Source organism: Erpetoichthys calabaricus, chromosome 9 (assembly GCF_900747795.2).
Source record: "Erpetoichthys calabaricus chromosome 9, fErpCal1.3, whole genome shotgun sequence".
NCBI lineage: Eukaryota > Metazoa > Chordata > Cladistia > Polypteriformes > Polypteridae > Erpetoichthys > Erpetoichthys calabaricus.
Window position 1 is genome coordinate 189,320,570 of NC_041402.2, and position 24,579 is coordinate 189,345,148.

General features: G+C 35.3%; 1 protein-coding gene across 9 annotated transcripts in view; it reads left to right on the forward strand.

The window, feature by feature from the left end:
• Window positions 1–19,940, forward strand: part of gapvd1 (GTPase activating protein and VPS9 domains 1) — a 103,806-nt gene extending 83,866 nt beyond the window's left edge. For 4 of the 9 annotated variants that reach the window (XM_028808667.2, XM_028808675.2, XM_028808664.2 and 1 more), the window contains 11 exons: window positions 986–1,018; window positions 2,104–2,181; window positions 2,272–2,403; window positions 3,486–3,615; window positions 3,887–3,999; window positions 6,036–6,195; window positions 6,569–6,756; window positions 10,040–10,253; window positions 10,661–10,733; window positions 15,544–15,741; window positions 17,537–19,940. In XM_028808667.2, coding sequence (XP_028664500.1) covers window positions 986–1,018; window positions 2,104–2,181; window positions 2,272–2,403; window positions 3,486–3,615; window positions 3,887–3,999; window positions 6,036–6,195; window positions 6,569–6,756; window positions 10,040–10,253; window positions 10,661–10,733; window positions 15,544–15,741; window positions 17,537–17,677 — 1,460 coding nt within the window. In that variant the 3' untranslated portion in view covers window positions 17,678–19,940. Of the gene's footprint in view, window positions 1–985; window positions 1,019–2,103; window positions 2,182–2,270; window positions 2,404–3,485; window positions 3,616–3,886; window positions 4,000–6,035; window positions 6,196–6,568; window positions 6,757–10,039; window positions 10,254–10,660; window positions 10,734–15,543; window positions 15,742–17,536 lie in introns of all 9 variants that reach the window. The other 5 variants (XM_028808670.2, XM_051932282.1, XM_028808668.2 and 2 more) reach the window with 4 other exon arrangements.
• Window positions 19,941–24,579: the final 4,639 nt, after the last annotated feature.

Here is a 24,579-nt window from a genome sequence, read left to right on the forward strand (position 1 = left end):
ATAATTTTTTCTTTTTTTTTTTTCTTTTTTTCTGCACTCGGGTCCTAATCTGGGATCCTGAGTTGATTAGTCATGAGGTGGGTGCGGCAATGTGCTGTATCAGCGCGTGCTCCTAACCTCTCTCTCTCTCTCTCGCTCACATTTCAGAACAAACAGGAAGGGGAAAATCATTTACATCATCATACACAATAAAGCTATATTAGGTTGTGGGTTGTTGAAGAACCTTGAAGCAAAATAATTTGTGATTTTTTTTTCCAATATAAATGTGAAAGTAAACCCCAAATGTGAGCAATGTTAAGCAACCATTTGAGATTTATAGCAATATATTCATAATGTCACACTAGTCTTATATATAAATTAGACACTGTACCTGCAGATTTGTTTAACAGAAAAATTGAAGTCTGGCGATCATTATATTGTAACAATAAGTGTGTTTTGTTTATGAAGAGCCTTTCATTTGATACTTTCAGAGATTTTACACACATTCTTCACACTGTAGCGCTTGAACTATTAAAATAATAAAAAAAAAAATAAGTCTGTTGTTTGGGAAGATGAGATATAACCAGTAATGTAAGTGTGTCAATATATGGTGATGATCTGAATCCCAGAATTTTGCACTTTGCTATCTGAAGCAGCAGAAGTTCTGACTGGAGACATTTCAGAGTAATTTTAAATATTTCTTCTGTAATACACGTTTGAATATATTCAAAATTCACATCTGAATATGACAGTTCTGTTTCTTTTTTGAAAGTTTTGGTTTTTTTCATATGCAGCGTAAAATTTTGTTTTTGCATGAATGTGCATGCAAGTAAAAGGCCTCAGGTAAGTAGCACAGACTTAATTCATGCAGGCTTTTCATTTACTGCATCATGCTTTACTTTTGAAGTAAAGCAACAAGCAGCTTTTTCTATACTTTGACATAGAGCAACCCTTTACATGATTTCTGAAAGGCCACCTTCTTTCTCTTATTGTATTCCTTATGCAGTGCTGTATTGGACTACAGAAAGTGAAGTTACAGGTAAAAGTGCCATAATGGATATTGCTCTGTAGCTGCCCTTGCAATTTCTTAGCTTTAGTACTGCGGCTCACAGCATAGTGGGCAACTTTGTAGACACATGCACTTTTCCTCTTGGTTACTTGTGATGAGATGTTACCCTATTGTGGTAGGATGAGCCATTTGTAATAGTTGTCTGAATTGCAAAGAATGAGTGAGTTCATTTGGTAGAATGGAATGTCTTGGATGAATTTTTCTGACAACTATTTGTGCATTCTCCATTTCTTTGAGCATTTCTGAATGGCCAATTCAAATGATATAATTAACTCTGTCTGCTTGCACACTTATGTTGGCTGTGTTGTATGAATTGTAAAAAGTTGCCTTTATCACCACCGTCATCTAATGCTTTTCTCTTAGTCTTGTATCTTGGTCACTCATGTCATAGTCTGTGTAAATTGTTAAAAAAAAATACCAAATATGCACATTACCCCTACCCACATAATCCCTTTATCCACCCATTGTGAAGAATTCATGAAATTCATTTTACATTTCATCCACTCTGTACGGCTTATGAAAGGGCATGGTAAGTGTCTATTCCATCTCTCCACCACTGGGGATGGTGTAATCTAGATGTAATAATTTATTACTGGACACATTCAGCGAGCTTGGTATACTTCATGTGTCTACCTAAATGCAGCCAAATGTAAAATGAACAGAAGAATATATATTCAAACGCTGTTTTTTTAGGCATTTGCATGAAAAATACATTTGCAGCAGTCTTTTATTTGGGTAACATTTGGTCTGTAAAGTCAAATTTTTCTGGAATGTTGGAGGTTAATAACCTAAAGCCAAAATGTGACTATAACTGTAGATTATATTTACTGCTAGAAAGTTTAACTAGGGTCCCAGTCATTTGCACTTTCTGTTATCTAATTCAAACTACTATATGTTGTAATTAATAGAAAGGTATTGCTATTCTTTAAATTATGGAAAAGTAGTTTAGATATATTTGCATTTTTACTTCTGTGTTAATCATGCTGTATGTATGAACATTTTTCTGTTTATATCATTATCTGTAAGTTACTCACTAGCCCTGTCTTTTTCTGTAGCACCTATTACGTTCAGGAAAAAGGACAAACAAGATAAAGACAGGGAAGATCAATGTCCTGAGCGCTGCCCACATATTGGTAGGTTTCCAGTGTAGTGTGAAAATGTCATTAACTTTTTTTTTTGTTTTTTTGACTCTTTGCATTTAATATATGATACTACTTCTGTAGATGAGTCTTCATCCCGTTTGAATGCCCAAGCCCAGGCTGCTGCTGCTGAGGATATTCTAGATAAATACAGGAATGCCATCAAGAGGTCAAGCCCCAGTGAAGTAACAACTTCAGCAACTTATGAAGGACCTGGTGAATATTTTGAAACATCCTCTTCTGTCTCTCTATCTCCCTCTCCCTCTGTCTGTCTGTGTGTGTGTGTCTATGTATACATGTATAGTATATGTGCAATATTTTAAGGAAAATGTATTGCTGTGGTTGTCCTTCGCTCTTCTTATCATGTGAATGCACTTTTCACCTTTTAGTTTGGTTGCCTTTGTCCTGTATATGTAGAAACGCTGCTCCATTACATCCTGATAATCACTAAAAATGAGAATAGAATTTGATATTTGTAAATGCTTGGCTGTGGTAACCATTCCATCTGGTGTTTTAATTTATCTTGCATAGAGCTCAACCCAAAAGAACCAAAAAAAACTGTATATTTTAGTGTTGTGCTTTCATAAAGAGTACAAAGTAAACAAGCATTATAGAATAAGTTTAATTTAAAAAAATCCAGATGTTTAGCAAATAATACAGTGCTCACACTGGTTAACACAGTAGCAACATTTCAGTTCAAGTGTTAATATTGTCAGAAAAAAACTTTTCAATATCCAGGTTGGAGTTCTACAAAGTATACTTTAACATGGTGAGATGGGGAGGTTGGGGTTTCAAGACCTTTTTTGGCTTGGATTGTCAAGTGATGCTCGATCCTCAGTGTGAAAGACAGATCTAAGAAAAGACATACATTTTCCAAATTCTGGGGGGATCTGGCATTTAAAGAAGAATAGGTGAAATAAAGTGAAGAATTCTTGGAGTAACATGGTCTGCAGGGAAAAAAATCACAAAGACTGGTGGTGCTTGAAAGCAGAATTATGCAGAGACAGCAATTGCAGTCTTACTGTGGAGTCCATCTTATTCTATTGTCTATTTTTATTTTTGGTCAGATGTGAGTGCACCTAGGTTACATATGTATATATTTGTTTTTCTTTTTATGTCCATTTTGCATGTGTAAATTGCACAGTCTAAAACTAAATGCCCTATCACCTTAGGTACTACATGCAGGATAAATTCAGTACACTAGAAGTTTTTTTTTCCCCCCCAGATGAGCAATATTGCACAGACCACGCTTTTCTACCTTTAATGTAAATGAAAAATATTTCTGCATTTGAACCTAGAAGCAATTGCTGAAGGAGAAAGCATCCACGACTCACCTAGAGAAGAAATTATACAAAACATCTCTGCAGATGACTTACCAGATTCTGCAAGCCAGACAGCACAGCCATTAGATTCGAAGTTCTCCTTCAGGTTTGTTACCTTGTATCCTGTGTTTATCCATTATCAAAATGGACTTTTTTTTATGTGCTGTATTTTAAATTTTTCATTTATTTTTAATCAAAGCACACTCGATAATTGTGTAATGCATGAGCTTGGTTTTAATTATGACAATGAAAAGCAAATGTGAATTGCAGGTTTGAAAAACTGAAAGACTGTTGGCACTTAATTGATTGATTTTTAGTGTAGCAAGTCCTGAGTTTCAAAAGACATTTGTGAATTAAGTTCAGCTTTTTTTATACAGTGATGCCAAGAAGAAACTAAGGATGTCACTTTGCTCTGCTGATTCAGTCGTCTTTCCTATAATGACTCACACAACAACAAGAAATGGTCTACCTGACCATACAGATACTGAAGGTAAAAAAAAATTTAGACATGTTAGATGACCAGCTGGAAAACTAAAACTTGCTTATTTTAGGCTTCTGTACTTACTTAATATACAGGTTTTCTTTTAATTAAATAGATTTTCAAACACTTCTACTTATATCAATTTCATTAGCTGAAATACCCCATCTTGTTCATCTGTTAAACATGGAGAAGTAGTAATTTAATTAAAAAATTTGTAATAAAGAATATTTTCCCATGAAATGAAATTCTATGAAAAATAATTTATAATATTTAAAAAAAAAAAAAAAAATTCTCTTGAAATCCTGTGAAGTTTTCTGAGACCAATTTAGAAAGGTGCTAAGTCTGTACTGATGATTTCTTAATCCTATATAACAAATTCATATATAAGATCTTTTATATACCGTATGATAAAATAATATGGAAACAAGTCAAACTTGGGTAAAATTTGACATATTTAGTAGATTTATTTGCCATATACTGTAATGAGATATTCTTAAATATATTGTTTGATGCTATCGTGGGCTGTATCAGGAATGGCCTGGAGGAGGAGTATAGGGACCTAATCAATGACTTTGTTAAATGGTCCGACTCAAACCACCTACACCTGAACACCAGCAAAACCAAGGAGCTGGTGGTGGATTTTAGGAGGCCCAGACCCCTCATAGACCCAGTGATCATCAAAGGTGACTATGTGCAGATGGTGCAGACCTATAAATATCTGGGAGTGCAGCTGGATGATAAATTAGACTGGACTGCCAATACTGATGCGCTGTGCAAGAAAGGACAAAGCCGGTTATACTTCCTTAGAAGGCTGGCTTCCTTCAACATCTGCAATAAGATGCTGCAGATGTTCTATCAAACAGTTGTGGCGAGCGCCCTCTTCTACGCAGTGGTGTGCTGGGGAGGCAGCATTAAGAGGAAAGACGCCTCACGCCTGGACAAACTGGTGAGGAAGGCAGGCTCTATTGTTGACATGGAGCTGGACAGTTTAACATCTGTGGCAGAGCGAAGGGCGCTCAGCAGGCTCCTATCAATTATGGGGAATCCACTGCATCCACTAAATAATGTCATCTCCAGACAGAAGAGCAGCTTCAGTGACAGACTGCTGTCACTGTCCTGCTCCACAGACAGATTGAGGAGATCGTTCCTCCCCCAAACTATGCGACTCTTTAATTCCACCAGGGGGGGTAAACGTTAATATTTAACATTATAAATAGTTATTGTCTGTTTTTTTCACCTGTATTATTATCATTCTTTAATTTAATATTATTTATTGTATCAGTATGCTGCTGCTGAAGAATGTGAATTTCCCATTGGGATTAATAAAGTATCTATCTATCTATCTATCTATCTATCTATCTATCTATCTATCTATCTATCATCTATCATCTATCTATCATCTATCTATCTATCATCTATCATCTATCTATCTATCATCTATCTATCTATCATCTATCTATCTATCATCTATCTATCATCTATCTATCTATCTATCACAAACTATAAAAAATGCATATGCTAATTTTCCCTTTATTAGTTATGGCCTGAGTACCTAGTGTTGTCTGGATACATGTAAAATTTTGTTTTCCTAGTCGTACTGCAGTATATCTTATGTTTTTGTGAGCTGTTGAAGAATGCTGTGAAGAACATGGTTTCATTTGCAAAATAGACAGGAACTGATCTGCAAAAAGACAGACTGATTGATATATTAAGCACAGAAATATATACTAAATACAAATTAGAATTAAAAACCCTAACATAAAACTATAATTATGCTATGCACAAGTTAATAATTAAAAGAACAAAGCTAAAAACAACACTTTCAACGTAGATGTCCAAAACCCAGAAGTTACTCGCCTAGTTGAGGACAGAAAACAAACCTTGACGTACCCATAGCAGGTATTGCAAGCATCGATATAATTAACAAAACAATAAGGCAGCACTTGACATTTGAACAAAGACTTGAATAAAGTGGCATGCTTAGAAACATTAGGAGAACCTCCGTTTTAAAATGAAGGGTTTTTGAACCATTTTCCATCTTTCAGATAATGAGATTGTCTGTTTCCTGAAAGTCCAGCTTGCAGAAGCTATAAACCTTCAGGACAAAAACCTCATGGCTCAGATCCAGGAGACAATGCGCTGTGTCAGTCGGTTTGATAGTCGAACGTGTCGGAAACTGCTGGCTGCCATTGCAGAAGATTACAGGTATATAAACAAGCACTTTATTCAAATATTGATTTAGAAAGAATGATGTTTGTTTCTTATGCTGCATATCAAATATGTGCCATTTTGCTTTTTTGAGCAGTTTATTACAGTTTTCTTAAAAAGCTGGCTCTTTTAATTTTATTTGCAATGGAAGGAGCTGTATAAAATTCATGGTTAATACAGCAGAAAAACATAAAATAGGTATTAATATCATGGTTTATTTTGCATTGCGGATGCCAAAACTGGTTCTGATTTTTATTATAAGTTACAATAAGTTATGTTATTTTTTTGTTGCTCAACAGTAGACAAATAAAAACACACACGCCTACACATTCCCCCTTTGCTTTGGGTCATTTTCCTAATTCTGTTGCAGAAAACGGGCACCTTATATTGCTTACTTGACTCGATGTCGTCAGGGACTCCAGACCTCACAGGCTCATTTGGAAAGACTCCTGCAGAGAGTACTGAGGGATAAGGAGGTGGCCAACCGATACTTCACCACAGTCTGTGTCAGACTACTAATGAAGAGTATGGAGAAACAAATGGCAAGCTTTATTGAAGGTAGTTATTACTTACAAAAGATTGATTATACCTTTTCTAGTTTCAATCATTAGGTTTTTGTTTTTACATTTTGCAGTATTCATGTGTTGTAAAGTAGTAAAGACATATGCTCCTTATTATTTGACTGAAATATAGATTGAATGGATTTTAGCAAGTCAAACCCTTGAAGCATGACCTGCCAATTCTATCTAAAATACATTTTAAGCCAGTATGACAAAAGGGATTAGCTCTATAAACTGTTCTAGATTATGTGAGTTTTAAAAAAATGATCATATTAACATATCATCTGTTTTAAATGTTTTGTAGTTCTATTATTGCATAACTTATGCCATCATAATTTGTTTACTTATTCCTAAATGTTAGGTAAAATTTATTATTCCTTAATGGGAAATTCATTTGCTTATGTGAATACAATTTAGTGAAAGTGTCGCACAAACTTAACTGAAGAAATAGATGATATCAAGTACAATAAAATAAAAGTGCTTGCTTACTGTAAATAAATAGGATTAGAATTTGTTTGCGGATGTGTCCTTTACTATTAAACCACCTAATTATCATCATTTTATTTACATTTTTCCTGATGAGGGGCACAGTGGAAATACCATGAAATGGGTTGAAGACATGATTCTTGCTTCCACCCCACAGTTTGGTATAATGTCCACAAAACTGTCCACTGCAACCATTTGGTGGCAGGTCTCTTGGTAATCTCCACCTTCCATTGTGAATAGCTGTTCTTCCCTTATTAAAAGAGGAAACCACTCTTTTTCAGGAGAGGGCAATGATCTCATATTTGGAATTGAAATGTTCCAGTGTATAACAGAGCTCATAGTCTGATGAGCCCAAGAGGACATCATTAGGAAACTGCAGAATTGTAACTGTTCAATGCACAAACCATACCCTTCAACCTTGGTTGCAACTTGAGATTCTCTCCATTAAACACAATTTGCCATTTGTAACCCTTATAGGAGCACATCTCAAGACAGCATCATTCCAAGCATTATTGAGGCACACAAGTCCCCTAAACAAGTCAAATTTAGAAGTGTGCACCCAGCTACATTATCTTATCTGGAGCTTTGAAGTCAAGGAGTCAAATGGTGTTCATGACCCTTTCCTTGAAAAAAGTTAAAGGATGATAATGGTGTAAAATGAAAAGCTGGAGGGATGTGTTTGCCTGGAAAATGGATAGAGTTCCCCAGAAAATATCATTTTTTAAATTTTGTGGAGATATCTAAAATATTGAAATCTGACTATTTAAATTATAATTAAAAACAAACTGAAATAATAAGTGAAGTGACGGTTTTTGTTATACATTTTAATGTTGGATATATTTTTGTTTGGATTACACTATGTGTGTTCAACTGCCTTTCTGTTCACTGCAGGTTGGTCCCTTTGGGCACCTGGCAAGCTCTATACACAAACACAGGTCCTGCCCACAACAAATGGCAATAGTTATACCCAGTTAAATCAATGGAGAACTCCTTTAATTCATGTGACTAACTGGGCTTTTGAATACAGTGGTACATTTTCAAACACGTGCTTACTACACATGAAAACTGACACACATGCATTAGCTGTGAAAGCAGTGACAGCAGTGGCTATATAATAAAGTAGTCATTTTTTATTTCATTTAAAAGTAAAGAAACTTTAAATCTTGGGCAGCATTTAGATGATTGGACCTACACCTCAAGAATTTATTTCCAAAAGAGGAGGTCTCTCACACATGCAGCAATGTAATTTGCCATCAGAGGATGTATAGCCAAGCATGGAGGTAACATGAATGTGTCCTGCAAAGTCCAATTGGAGCTTGTGTGCTCTTTTGTTAAAAAGAGTCTGTGTTTGCAGTGACAGATTCATCTTAGGCATAACAGTGTTACTTTAGTCTTAAAATAATGCGTGTTGTTTTGCATAGTCATAATCCTATAATGCATCCAGTCATATAGCCTATATTTACTAAAATAAAAAAGTTCATAAGTAAATACAATTTTGATGTATTTTTGAATGACCAACCCAGAAAGTATTAAAAAGGCAAAATTTAAAATTCTGTGTTGAAAGTAATTGGAAATGGCAGGTTTAAAATATATTGAGTAGATAGATGAACAGAAACACATGGTGATGTCTGCTGAACCGTCACTAGATTTTTCAAATTGTGTGCACCCCCATTCAAAAACAAATTTTTGTTCCCTCAAATGTAAAGCTAGAAAAAGCATAGATTCTAATTACTTTTGAGGACATTTATGAAAATTCATATAATCTTATTTTTAAAAAATATATTTTTGATTCAATTAAATGATTTTAGTCAGTCAGTCAACTAATGCAATTTGGTAGGCTTTTTTGTTTTTTGTCTCTTTAGCTTATACTGTATTTCCTGGAATCGGTTAGCATTTCTTGGTATTCTTTTTTTTCACTCTCAATCCGCCTTTAATTTGTTATGAGAATACTTTATATAAAAAAAAAAAAAAAAGGTAATGAGAGTTTGTTAATGAGAAAACATTGGTTACTTGAAAGCTGGGAGTATGGGTTTTTGTTTTCCTTGTTTGATAATTACTTGCATGAAAAAGTGAAAAATGTACTTGATTTTGTTTCTTCTCTGGTAGCTTCCTTTATATCACCCAGAGGGGAAATATGATAGTTGTAAACCTGTTCAGTTTTCTGTGCTGCCCAACCCAATTACTGCTCTAGGAATATCTAGCCAGTTGGGCCTCCCATTTATGCAATAATATCACTCATATTCATTCTAGGGTTTGGCGATTGCATATGCTGTTGTCCAGAGGAAGGGAGTAAATGTTAATAAATGTGGTTTTTGTTCTGCTATACTTATGATCTTCTTGCCTGCTGATCAAATTTACTTGTAAAGAAACATCTTGAAATTATCTTTTGCCTCAGTTTATTTGCAAAATATTTTTGTACTCTAAAGTCATCTTCTCATTGAGAGTAATTTATAGAATAATTTGCTTTGGTTTAAGTGGTTTTCAGCTGCTACAAATTAAGCCATACAGCGATCCAATATACCTTTGATAACCTACACAAAGGAACTTGGACAGGAGACTATTAATGTTGGGGAGCTTTTGACTGTTCTGTATGGAGGGAACCACCAAGCTTTTAACTACACGGCTGAGTTTCTAAGATTACTAATTGATTAAAAAAACATGCCGTGAATAAAAAAAAAAAAGATTATTTGCATGTAATAAGTAAATTACATTAAAGTATTAACTAAGAATAAGTAAATTATTAAAACACAAAACATGTGAGCGGTAACTGCTAACTATATCTAATTTTAAAACAGCCTTCCAAAGGTTCACAGCTGCTGATGACAAAACTGCTTCAGTAGAAGATTTCTTGCGTTATTTGTATGGAGCCATGGCTCAAGATACTATTTGGCAGAATGCAAGTGAAGATCAACTGCAGGATGCACAAATGGCTATTGAGAGGAGTGTTATGAATCAAATATTCAAACTTGCCTTTTACCCAAACCAAGATGGTGATAGTTTACGAGATCAGTGAGTACTTAGTGGTGTCTTTACCAACTCTTTCATTTGTTTGTCCCTTAATTTTTTTTAAAGATTCTAATTAATAATCCATATAAGCTATGCCTTTTTCATGTATATTGAATTAAATTACATTGTTGATTCCTGTTATGTTTAAATGAGGTGTTTTCTAAATTCTCCTTGAATAACTTTCTTTTGTGCTGGGCATTCTGTTTGCTCATAAAGTCATTGATTTCGCAGTTGAAGGAGCCAAAGATTTTTATTATATTGCAGTTTGTGTGCAAAACATTTGGTTATCACATTGTTGAATTTATTCCTTTGGTATTTCTGTTTAGTTTTATTTTTGTATAGAACTTTTCACTGAGTGCCCACACAGAGCATTATGACAAGTTTCTTTTTTTTTTCTTTCTTTCTTCTAGAGTTTTGCAGGAACACATTCAGCGTCTGTCTAAAGTTGTGACTGCTAATCATAAGGCTCTACAGATCCCAGAGGTAATTTTTGGAATTTTATTATTTTATGGTTATAAAGCCAATATTACTGTAGGGTTTTCAGCTTTGAATGTGATAGAAAGCTTTAAACAAGAGTCTTTCCTGCCCCACCATGGGGGCACTGCACCCTCATGTCTCTTCTTCCTTTCCCCCTCTAAGCAAACCTCCTAATTCCATCCTGTAATTTTGTTTTATTTTCACCCACCTCCACTTTTTGAGAACTTTGCTAATAGTTGTAGTGAGGGTATAATTAATAAAAACATGGCATTTACAAACATTTGTCTTAAATGTAAGCTAAATCAACAATGTTTATGTAGCACTTACTGATTGTCACAGCTTTTAAATTTCTATTTGTTCAATTACAAAATAATTGCTAAATATTCCTCCTAATAACTTCCTATCTACTCCTTACTTGTTTACTTACTTGATGTTACTTACTTATGTTACACGCGATATTTAACACTGTTTTTGAATAGAAGTTTTAAAACTAAAACAAAAAAAACCATTACTAGGCAAATATCGCAAATCACATTTTAAACAATATGAATACCAGAGATGATTATGCCTTTTTAAATTGTCCTGGATGTTTAACTGCTTACCCATCATTGTTTCTCAGTAAGCTACATTATGTGGCTGTTACATTTCTGACAACAGTAGTAGTGTGGTCTTCTCTGATTGGGAAACTGACAGTCTGCTGGGACAAATCCCACTGCTGCTTCAGTCTGACTTTGTTCAGGTTACGTAACTTGCTGTGTAAATAGTTTTCTTGTGTAATACACTGCTTATTGAAGTATGGCATCATAAAAAGTTCACATTTTTTTTAAAAAAAAAAAGGGGGGGGGAGCAATATCACTGAGCTTGCTTTTTTTTTAATATAAAAACATCAGTATTGACACATTTAAAAAAAAAAAAAGGGGGGGGGAGCAATATCACTGAGCTTGCTTTTTTTTAATATAAAAACATCAGTATTGATATTATTGATCTGAAACTGGGAAACCAATTCATATTTCAACCAGCCAAAGACAGAACTTGTCTTAAGTGGCTTATAAAAGATGGTGAAATTCATTGAGTGCTTCGGTCCAACTCCTGACTTCAGTTCCATAGAAAATATGGCAGTGACTTAAGATTTGTGTACACCATTACTCTCCAAGAAGCTTGTGACAGCTGGAGCCATTTACAAGGAAGGTCAGGCAAATATTACACCTACAAAATGGGAGAAAACTGATACCACAAGGAGACGTCAGGCTGTAACTGTATTAAAAAAAGATGAAAATACTTGGTAAAAAAAACTTCTAAAGACTCGAAGGGATTAATGTTTCAAAAAACTAATTTTTTCAATTTTGTATTTACTTTTATTTAAAAAAAAAAAAAAGAGATAGTAGCCCAAAATGTGTGGTATGTTTTGTTAACTATACCATACTTTCTCTTGTAATACAGTACATTGTGGTAGTAGCCCGGGGTGAAAACATTCTGTAAAATGGGGGTAAAAAAACGGATTAATATGAAGATGAATTTCATTAGTCACAACTTTAATCGTAAAGGAGTAATATGTTAAGTTCTTCAGATATTTAAGAAAAATCGGGAAGAAATCAGTAAGTTGACAGTACCTGTGACAGTGAAACAGATAGGGGATCAAAGACTTGTTATGCATATCCTCTAACAAACAAAATATTGAAATATATTTCCAGGCATTGATCAAAATCCATGAAGAGCAAATAAACATTTTTTTTAAATTGCATAGCAATCAAACACAGTAAAAATGAGTGATATCTTGCCATTCACTTTAATTTGATATTCATTTTAAGATTTACATCACCTTTATGTACTGATCCACATCAATTACATGGATCAGTAAATTTAAAAATACAGGTTGTCCTTCTCGGGTAAAAGGAGAGTGGTGCAGAATTGTTTTACGCCTGCTGCATTCATTTAGTTCTAACTGTATTACAATGTCGGTGAAGTTCTTCATTCTAGTTTGTGCTTCTTGCAAAAAGGACATTCATAAGATTAAGTCTTAGGACATCTACATTAATCCCATGTAGAAAATATTGTCACTGGTAGCATGTAGACTTTTTAAAATTTGCAACAGAATTAGGAAACATAAGTTGTTAGGAATATAATTCAAATAGATGCATTGGTCATTTAATTTAAAATTGAAAAAATACAGGTCTGCATATACTTCTATAATTGTGGTGTTGCGGCAATAAATGCAGAAATAAATTCAAAGGATAGTGGATTGTTTTTTTTTGTTTTTTTTTATCCAAGTTTAAGAGTACAAGAGCAGCCTGAAGACATTAGGACATGCCATGCTGTGGTAAAGTGAACACTGTTCTAAAACTCTGAATGAAGAATAAAATTAGAACATAGATATGCAAAGATTTTTTTAATTTTTTTTTTTGTTTACAGGTACTGAAACCTTGGAAATTAAGATCAGTATTTCAGTGTTAGCAGTAATATCTTGATTCACATTTAGATGTAATTTCACTACTCATCCTTCTGAGTAAATTAAACATTTAAAGCAATCAAAGTAAATCATCATTGTAAGATGGAATCCTGTTCTGCGCCTGCAATGCACAAGCACCTCTGCATCCTTCTCAGGACTTTATGAACTGCAGATGGATTGAGTTTATTAAGGCAGTGGGACTCATTTTTCTAGTTGTATGCACAAATTCATTAAATGTAAGACAGATTTATAGTTGCGGTCTTCATAGATAGTTAATGAACAAACTAGGTGCACTTCTCCATTGCATAGTTTTTCCTTTATATATAAACCAAGCCCTGGAAATTCATTTGTCATGTTTTGTGGACATTTATTTTATTGAGAAGTGTTACAGTTAAATTATATATTGTGTTCGATTATTGTATTTAACGTTAATTCTAAAGATCTTCTAACTGGACGTCTTTAAAAGTTGATCGCTTCTTTATCTTTCAATGCTGGTGGTGAATGCATATAATAATTTTGTTATGAATGAAATTTAGCAACAGGATTTTTCAATTGACACAGTACTCCTGCATTCAGTGACGATTACCTCAACACAATTCTCTTAAGCAATGGGATATGCTGACTTATCTATTGAAAACAAACATGAAAGCGGGTAAAATGTGCAGATGACTCCAGCTACAATGTGATCTGAGGAGCTGTGAGGCAGCAGTGCTAAACAAGAAATGTTGGCTAATGAGAGGTGCTGGAACTGAAAGGCACAACTGTAGTGGCTGAAACTGCAGTACTCAATCAGAGTGTGCCCCTCAGCCAGACACTGAATTTGATAGTTCTCCAATATGATTAATAAAAAGTACAAGTACTGTGGCTGCTAATATTTTCCCATTCTGTAGAGTGTTTAGCATTAGCACACAATGCAAGCAAATAAATAGTGCAGCGTTGAGTCACAAAAGGTGAAAATTACTTTATGTGGTCATCTTAGACCTGCTGTTGAAAATCCTTTTTGTGTAACAGTTCATAAGCAAGTGCATGGATACTTTTTTTTTTTTTTTTGGTAGGTTTGTATATTGAGGAGATAGTCCTAGGTGTTTATAATTTTGCAGAAGCAACTAAATGTCAATGGAGTACTGATTTCGCAAAAACCCATATGCTGCAGAGCATGACACAATTTTTCAGTATTTCTTCAGTTTTTTCAAAGCTTCTCTAGCAGCCTAAGTGCATCATTCTTTTCCTGATCCCATTTTGGATCACTATAAAACACGAGATCTCTGACTTATCGCTGCTTTGTGCTAGAACTAAATTTCCATTTGGGACTAATAAAGTGCTGTCTATCTAACTGTTACTCATCCATCACAGCAAGAAAAGCTATTTTTTTTTTTATCACTGAAGACAGTGAAAAATAACTACCATGTTTCTGATTTTCATTTTGATATTACAACAGCTTTAAAATCACAATTTTAAGGAGCTTTTTCAAAACCAGCTTGTTTAGCCTACATACAATTTTGTTATGTAGCTGCTGACTTTTTACATACAATGCCTAAAACAGTAAGGATGAATGAAAAATATTAAGGTTGCCTCTATTCCATTATTGTTTTGACTTTATAGGTGGTGGTAAGAGAAAATGAGTTTAGTTTGTCCCTGTATGTTGTTCATTAGCCTGCCTGCAGCACCCATCTAGCATCCTGCACTGCAAAGTATTGTGCTCAGTATATCGCTAAGTGACTGCTTCCTCTGCCCCCTTATTTTTTTAAGACCTTTAGAGAAAAGAATCACAATAGGAGGTTGTGTTTAAATAATAAAAAACTGATTTTCTTTTTTTTCCCCTCTGTTGTGTACATATTTAGGTACACAGAGGCAGTATGGACTATGCTCCATTTTGCTTTCTCTCTGTCACTTTGTGCAGACAGGAAGTCCTGTTTTTGTGAAGAGCTGTGTTTTAAAGTGTCATGTTTATTTGAAGGCTGCAGTTTTTATATGTTTAAAGCAACAGTGCATGAGTGCTTTAACAGATGCACTACCTACTAAAAAGTTAAAATGTTAGTAATAATACAAATATTTTAATGATGTACATAAAGCTTAAATCTAAATTTAGCACCCTGTATATTTACCCTACATTCAAATATTTACTACTTTTAAATATGTGTTTTTAAATCTTAATTTTTGGCTAGCTTGGTAAGCCTAGTTGTTATCAAAGAAAATGTAATTGCTTCTTTTTTCATCAAATGATCTCAGCAGTCTTTGTTGAGCTGATAGTATTTGCTTCATTTTTGCATTTTACACTGCTCTTCTGCACCACTTGCTGTGTAAAGGCTAACAGGGGCTATGCATCCGTTTCTGTCCGACACTGATTTGGTCTTTGTCTCTTGACTGCAGGTGTATTTAAAAGAAGCCCCTTGGCCATCTGCACAGGCAGAAATTCGAACGATGCGTGCTTACAAGACACCACGGGATAAGCTGCAATGTATCCTTCGGATGTGTTCAACTATCATGAATCTTCTGAGTCTAGCCAATGAGGACTCTGTACCCGGAGCAGACGATTTTGTTCCTGTGTTGGTGTTTGTCTTAATTAAGGTGGGTGAAGTAGAAGTCAAAGAGAGTAGGTAAACTTGGCTTATGTGAGCTGTATAACCCTTGTTAGTTACTGGTATGTGCTTCTATTTTATATGTCAGTAATGTCACCTTACATTTTTAGACTTTTCAGTGCATTCCATAGTTAATGTTAACTGAGCTTATACTCTTTAAGACAATGGACAATAAGAAACAAGTCCGTGTTACTACCATCCATGAGAAATTGTGTTTCGTTGATGTTGGACTTACACATTAAAATGAAAGCATGCCTATGTCGAATCCAAACATAATGGATATCTCTTCATATTATTTGTTTTAAATATACACCTACTTTCACTATTGAGTCACAGGTGAAAATTTTTTTTTTTTTAATTATTTTATTAAAAATGTGACATCCTCACTCCCAAGTAAAACAATTAAAGGAGTAGTCCAAAATTATTTTTATATTACCCCATGTAGTTGGTAATGATAACCGATTAACATTTTTATTGTTTTCATGATTTTATGCCGAATGGAAGTTTCTAATAGAATAGGCATCTATTATGACCATTACCGGACAACAGCAAGCAACATCTAAAAGTCGATGAAAAATCCCAGGTTACGATGTGTTGCATAATCCATATGTGAAGTCATCCAGTTGTATGCTCTCAACCACCTCAACACTTTTTTTTTTTTACTAAAATATTGTTAAATAAACCATTTTTGGAAGACACTCATGAATAAATATTGAATAAGTTCATATGTGCTTGAGTATTTGAACTGAAGAATTGCCTCCCCACTTCATTCCTTATTTAGGTGTCCAGTCACATTGTAGTTGTTGGCTAACATTGTGCTACATGTGATACCCACAAAAGTGTGCACCTAGAAACATGTTAAAGAAAAGTGAGTGAAAACATCATCAGGAAGAGAATGTCGTTCATACTTGTGGATATCCAAGATGCTTCAACAAGCAGAATGTCAGTTTACCCGTGCGGTTTCACAGACAGTGCCTAAATAATGCAGAGATACTCCAGTTGTGGCTCACCACTGGGAATATAAATGTAATGAAAGGGGGCAGTCTATAATTTATATGCTGGTTCGCGTATTAGCGCATTTCTTTTTCCTTTATGTGTTTTCCATAAATAATTTATTTACAACAATTTAGTAAAATACAATTGTTTTAAGATGTTGTTGGCATACTACTGGATGATTACACATGTGGATTATGTGATGCGAGTAACATGACATTTTTTCATGGACTTCATAATGTTACTTGATGTTGTCTGCCATTGGTCACCATAGAGCCCATTATATCAGAAATGCTATCTCCATAATGCACGAAAACATGAAATGAAGTATTTTTTGTGGCCATCTTTACAAACTACATGGGGTAAGTAACACATTAAAAAAATATATTTTTTTGGATTGAGTTTTTCTTTTAAGTAGGGAAATGTATTTCTAATTTGTAATGACAAAGTACCTTTTGGAGACTGCACTACATAACTCTAATTTTGTTTAAGATAAGTAAACCAGATTAGATGTCTGACCTGTGCCTGGTGTATATGAGGTAGTAGAATCTGATGTGCTTGTGGCACTAGTTTCTCCCCATATATCACCACTATGTCTTCAGCCTCACTTTGTTTTTAGTGTTTATTTAAGCTGCAGTGTTTGAATTGTATTGCGAGTATTTTGTTGCTGCCCTTGTTGCAGATGCACGTTCAGCTCTAGTATTTATGGCAGCGTGTCTGACTCTTAGTGTAAGTGAGTCCCGGCATTATCGCTTCCACTAACAGTTTCTCTCTTTGGCTTATCCCTTCAGGCTAACCCTCCCTGCCTGCTGTCCACCATCCAGTACATCAATAATTTTTATGCCAGCCGGATGAGCGGAGAGGAATCTTATTGGTGGATGCAGTTCACAGCAGCCGTTGAATTCATTAAAACCATCGACGATCGCAAGTGATGCAGAATGCCAGCTGCATTAGCAGACTGTTAAGGGAGAAAAACATGAGTTGTACTCACCAACTGCTTCCCAGGCAGAAGAATTACTTTTTTATTTTTGCTTGTATATTTGTACATAAAGTAGAGGCATTTAAAGAAAATCATATAAGACTTGATTGTTGGTTGTTTCTGTTTCATATTTTTTTTTATTTCTGTCCTGTGTTGCTAACAGGTTAGCACTGAAAAAAGGGACCATGCTTCTGCTAATATTTTTCTTTAATTTTGGAGGAGCAATGTCATTTCCTCTTGTGCTGTGACCTGTCCCTTTTAAGTGAGCTTAAGCGCAAGCTTGGGAGTCACAAGGACTGGAATGAAGTTAAGCTGGGTTATCAGGCACGTGCTTCCCTTAAACTTGAGTAACCGACTCAAAGTAGTATTTTGGGGAAAAAAAGAGAAGATTATATCTGAATGGGCAGCTTATGGGCAAGTTATGTGTCTTTGCTCTGCGTTACTGTACTGAATGGTGCAGTTTCTGGTGGGGTTGTGGGGGCTGGTGAGGGTGGGGTTTGGAGCCACAGGGAATCTTGTTAGGGGGCTCTGCCTGTAACCAGTGCCTTTGGGGAGACTGCATCATACCCTCCCCATGTTCAAGTGGAACATGTTGACCTGTGGATTACTTCTTTGGGGTCTCCTTTCCCTTTGAGATGTCAGCCCCCTCTGCTTTAGGGAGAATCACAATCAGGATTCTGATCCAGATCTGTTTTAGATGTTAATATATTTTTTTGTAGGCGAAAGAATGAAATGTTATATCTTTATTTAAAAATGTTTTGCTCATTATGCAGATCCTACCTCACCTTACTGAAAAAATGTAAAGGTTAAGTAGAAAGCCATTTTTATCACATGTAAGAAAACACTGATACATCTGAAGGTGAGGGCAGCCATACTAGGAGGTGACAGTGGAGCATGTCTGATAGTTAAGACAGGAAAGGAGTTCTGAGGTTGCCGGTGGCACCCACTGGCATTTCACATGGAAATTTGGCTGTGCACTGGTGGTCTTTATAAATTCATGATGCCAAAAACAGCTATTCTTCCCCTGTACATTAAAGATATACTCTTAAGGCAGACCCTTGCTGATTTATTAGGCTTTTATTTTGTGATTCCTATCAATGTTTCACCCTCTATAAGCAGTTCAGGCAGATATTTTTTCAAATTCTGCTCATTAGTATAAAGAGTTTTTAGGTTTGTTTCTGTTGTTGAAATTAGACACAAATTAGAGAAAGCTGGCTTTGTTTCAGAGGACCTCTTCATTATGCTTTTGTCTCCTTGCTCCCATTTGTATCATTTTATTGCCCATACTTTTGTTTTTGTTCTCAGTTTTACAAAGTGCAACATTTTGTTAGAAACAACAATAGAAGCAGAAGCTGTCAGGAGTTTACTCAATCCCAAATATTATGTTATAATAAACTGATGTTCTTTCATTATGATCCCTTTTTTATTCCCAGGATGCCAGTTTTATAGTCTTATCACTGCTGAGAAGTTACTGAGTTGTTTTATTTATTTTTTCTTCAAAAAGTAGTAGAAAATGATTCATCACAGGATGTGTAGTCCAAATTAAATTGCCTGTGCAAAGCAGCTCAATATTTCAGTGGCAATAGAAAGTTCAGAACTCACAAAATTCAGGTCAAGGTGAGCCCTTTAAGGTCCTACAAATGTGTAATGTCACCGTCACTTTCAGACCCCAGAGCGATGAACGGGTCATTATAATGCCGACAAGGCTGCCAAGTTGGAGTATTCCATCGTTCATCATGGTTTTATTAAAAAAAATGTGCATATGAGATGCAGTTTCTAATTTTTGTCTAATTAGTGACCTAGGTTCCTTAATTGTCTAGCAAATAAGGGAGTGGATGATAGTGACTCCTGAATTTTTAAATATTTGAAGGGGATAAAATTAATAGAAGAACACAACTTCAAAAAATGTTTTTTTTTTATTTTTGGGTGGGGAGGGAGGGGTTAATATTAATAATAACAAAATTACACATTAAAATATTTTCCTGATTATGTAGGAAAGCTTTGAGGGAGCAACTTCTGTACACACAAAACTCACCAGCTGAGGCTGTTGTGAGAAAGGCTGTGGGCCCCTCTGTACTAAAAACTAACAATTGGTAGACGTGTATTCAACACTTAAGCTTGCACAATCCTGCCAATATGGGAATAATATTGTCATTAATGTGATTAATGTATTATAGCCTTCTAAAGATCAGAATAAAAAGAGGTTTATCTAAGAACAGCGTGTGTGCATTGTGTGGAATATAATTTACCTTTAGTATTCTTTACTCTTTTTGCGAAATGGTGGAATTTAGTCTGTTGCAGCTTTTTCCATAACAATATGAAATTACAAAGGCATTTCACAATGTGACAATTTCACACTTGTAAAATATCCACAGAGCAAAATCTCTTGACTTGACTGTGCATTGGACCCTCACACGTACTTTACGACACTCATTAGCCTAAAAATGAGTATGTTGGCACTGGGGGAGAAGGGTTGACAGGAGGATGTGCCAGCTTAGTAATTAGGAGTTACGGAGGGCACAAATAAGGCACTTTTAATTCACAGTCTGTTGATTTGACACATTTCCTAGGAGGAACCCTTGGTCTTGTGTTATGCTTCAAAGGAATAAGGTTTGTTGGTCCAGTGTATTTCTAAATCTTTATCTATATGTATGCTTTTGTTTGCTTTTTTATTATTTTATTTCTTTGATATAGTGATTTTTTTTAAATGACCTAAGTGTCACAGAAATTTATTTATTGTAGTATTAACAATGTTTGAAGTGTTCACATTAATGTCATTAAAATGTTTATAAATAGCTTTAGCTAATTTCCCTAAAATGAAATACATTGGCCACAGCTGCTTAATATCCCATCTTTTACAATGGTCTGCAAAAAAAATAAATATTCCTGTCAAATGTTTTACGTGTTCCTGGTAGATCTGAGAGTCCTGTGTCCAAATCTGGCAAGTGAATTGCTTTGTCACCTCCAGTTTTTGAGAGATGAACATTTAAAATGAAAACCCACTGTTTTAGAGAAAAAAACGTAATATATATTTTAAAATGATTTTGAATTGAAAATATAAGTTTCATATATAACTGTTTTAAATATAAGTATTATAACAAAAAGTAATCACTTGGTAGTTTACTTCCTCTTATGATCCTCTGAAGATGTTTCACGGTGTCCACTGAAATATACTGACACCACTTTCCATTGCGACATCTATCCATTTTAGAGATGTCCTGGTGGACCTTCTCCCCATGTTCATCAGAGGCCGCTGCTGTGTTTTCAGAGAAACAAGTCCGAATGAGAGTGTAGGAAAAGGATTTTTTAAGACCAGTTTCAACCAAGAGCTTATTAGGAAGAAAGGAGCTCCTCAGCTGGGATGCGAAGAAAATTTGTGTCACACTTTTTTTTTTTTTTTTTTTTTCTTTCTTCCTTCTTCAGTAAATAACGGCTGTGTATTCTTTGACTGTTTGCTTATCTGTTATCTGGTCAAGACAATGGATGGATCAACCTGACAATACATTTGTCTGTAAAAACAATTTAATAACAACTTTCTCTCTTCTGAACAAAAAAGGACATCTTTTTAACCTTCTATATATACATTTTTGGTTATTTGGAAAGAATAAAAAGAAAAAGAATGCATAGCAAACGCTGATTTTTGGGTTGTTTCCACCTCACCGAACATTATGAATGAGGAACACTGCCATGTTTCAGCTCAAAATGTACTTCAAATAATAATCTGAGCATGAAAAATACTTGTACCATAAAGCAAAGGTAAACCATTTTTTAAAAACATCAGTATTTTTGAAAACTTGTTTTCTCTGTATCTGATATCTTATTAACAGAATTCCAATTTCAGAAATGGATTTGGAATACACAATTCTATAAAGTATACGATTTTTATTATTTTTCAATTTTGATTCGGAGGACTTTGGTGCGGACCAGCATGATTCAGGGCCTAGGACTTCTAACTACCAACATGGCGCCCAGCAAACTCATTAGTCAAGTCAAGTAAATGCTCATGTGTGGTTCGTACAATGAAATGCTTATTTTCATATCTCCACAGAACATCTGTCAAAAGTAAATTACAATAAAAACAACTGAAATGATAAATACAATTTATGTATGGCATATACTGTATTTGTATAGATATAAATATGTACAGAATATAAGATAAATATGCACACAATATGCACTTCCAGATATTGGACAGTGCCTATCTTGGAGGTTTTCACATCTTACATATTGATATCCCAGTGGATTTAATTTAACCCCCCCCCCCTTTTTTTTTATTTTAAACACTGTTCAAGAGAAAAAAAAAGACTCAGTGTCAAAGGTATCAGCAAAGTGTTCTAAATTAATTAGAAATATAAAACACAAAATCATTAATCAAATAAGTATTCACCCTCTTTAGGTTAGTATTTAGTGGATGGCAGCCATGACAGCCTGTGTCTGTGTGCTCAGGTCTCTTTCACTGTCAGCTCTGTCTTTTTATTTTTTTCTTCATTCTTCTTTGCTCTGTCAAGGTCATGGTGATTGTGAGTAAACAGCCTTTGTGAAGTCCAGCCACAAGTTCTCCATCGGATTGAGATCTGGACTCTGACTCCAGGCCACTCCTGGACTTTCATATTATTTATTGATTACTACAAACAGGACTTTATGCACAGTGTAGCCTTCCCCTCTGATCAGTTTGCCTGGGTAAGCTTTGTATTTTAAGCTTTGACAATTTATATCAGAAGGCTTGTAAACAAGTTCACTATTTACAGGTGCTTGGACATTTTTTGTAATTAAAGGTATTAAACACTACCATTTTTCTGAAGGTTAGGGCTCTATTGCAGGACGTTTTGGCTAACATGAGCTAGATTATAAAAGAATCTGTAATGTTTCAGTGTTTGAATGCATTCTATATTTTATTTATTTTTAAAGAAAGGCTTGGTAACTTACTTTCTTTTAAGCAATATGTAAAGCATTTGTTTCATCCATGATAGCGTAGCGAGAAGCAAACCTGCCTGAGACGTTGAAAGATGAGGCAAGTTGAGGTTGCATCTTACAGATGGTGTGAAGAACAGAGGTAACAGGATAAGCTTCTGGAGCACTGCGCCAGGTAAGAAGACATGTCCTTACATTAACTGATCTGAATGTGTGATATTTACACTGTTTGAAGTTTCATATGTATTCAGACCTGTTCAGTCCAATTGAAGCTTGTGGTAAGCTACAGTCTATTATGGCCACATTGGACTGAAGGCAAAAACCTGGACAGAACGGCAGTCTACCACATGGTTGTACTGAGAAATAACTTATTAGGCACGGGGTTGTGTTGCAGAGCCAGGCGTGTCATATACTGTACACATCTTGACACAACCACAAATGAATTTTCTTAAAAATGGTTGGGAAGAAGAAGATCAAAGTTAGGGGTGGTGATTGTACTGCAAAGACCAATGGTATTCTTGATAATCTGGTCCAACAGACAACAAGCTTTTGTTTACGATTAACTGTCCACAACCAAAAAGCCTCCTAAACAGTTCTCCAATGAAATGAACAAATGTGTCTGCCACCTGTGCAAAGAACACATTGCATGTGTTTAAATTTAACATATCCTGTGGCAAGGGAAAACCCTTTTGGTAAAATCAGGTTATACGTTGGCATTTGAAGACATCAATGGATTAGCAGCAAAATTGAATTGACATGTTGTCACTTGTTCACCATTATGACAAGAGTGTTGGATGTGAGGTTAAAAGAATTGACGGCGACATACGTGAAAATAAGAATTGCAAAATATGCATTTGAGGTAAACAGTGTGTCACACTCTGCCAAAAGGATGGTCGTTCAGAGAGTTGATAATGAAGAGCTACATGAGATGTAGATTTCAGTACTCAAAGCAAACAAAATCAATGCATGTGTTTAACGATGCTAATGGTATAACTGCACAGCCACCACCTTCTGACTGCACATCTCAAGACAGTTTCTTAAAGTATGGTTTCCCAAGTTGACTGATTTTTGGGTTGTGCAGAGTCGTGATTTACAATTGGATTGAATAGGAAAGGGATGCCTACGGTTTGCAGAGTGTCTCTTGATGCATCACCATTCTCAGTTCTCCAAGGGGTACAACCCACACCCCCTGTGGGATGACTTTCGGCAGTGATTCTGGGCCTTGAGGACACAAAGATGGTAGAATTGGGTTCTGACAAACAAAAGTTTAATAAACACTGATTTAAATGAATAACTAAAGGAAGTTAACATTACTATCTAATTAAAAATGCAAGTATGCCATGTCAGAGTATAGCCACTGCGCTTTAAGTTGTTATACTGTATATCCATAGACAGCAATGCTTAAGATCTGTTTTTTCTTGTTATGCCATATTGTGATATAATAGTTAAAATGGCAAAAGATACTGTAGCAAATAAGTGTTTCTTATATGCCAGGGGCCAAGTAGCTGCAATGGTCTGTCTGTCTGTCTCCTCTGTTGACATGCTCATTACAACTGGCAAATAAATTACCTTGTGCTCTGAGGTTCTGAATGGATAACAGCAATTTTAGCTTCTTATTTTCTCAGTGCCAAGTCTTCTGTTCAGTTTCTTTTGCTCTCTCTCTACCCAGACAGTTTAAAGTGCACGAACAGGAGGAATTGGTGGGGAGGGTGTTTTAGGAAGAGGCTCTGTGGGCTGAGCCTTTGCCTTGATGGATTTCTCCGCTCTTCCCTGCAAACCTTTTAACGGGATGTTCTCTCGTTTGAAAATCATGGCTGTCCCCACAAGTGTAAAGTGCAGGAATAACAACGTACAGATGGTGACCAAGCAGAAGCCTTGCCTTACAGTTGGCATGTTATCACTGCTTTGCACCTCAGTCTGCAGCTTTCACTGAACCTTTGCTGC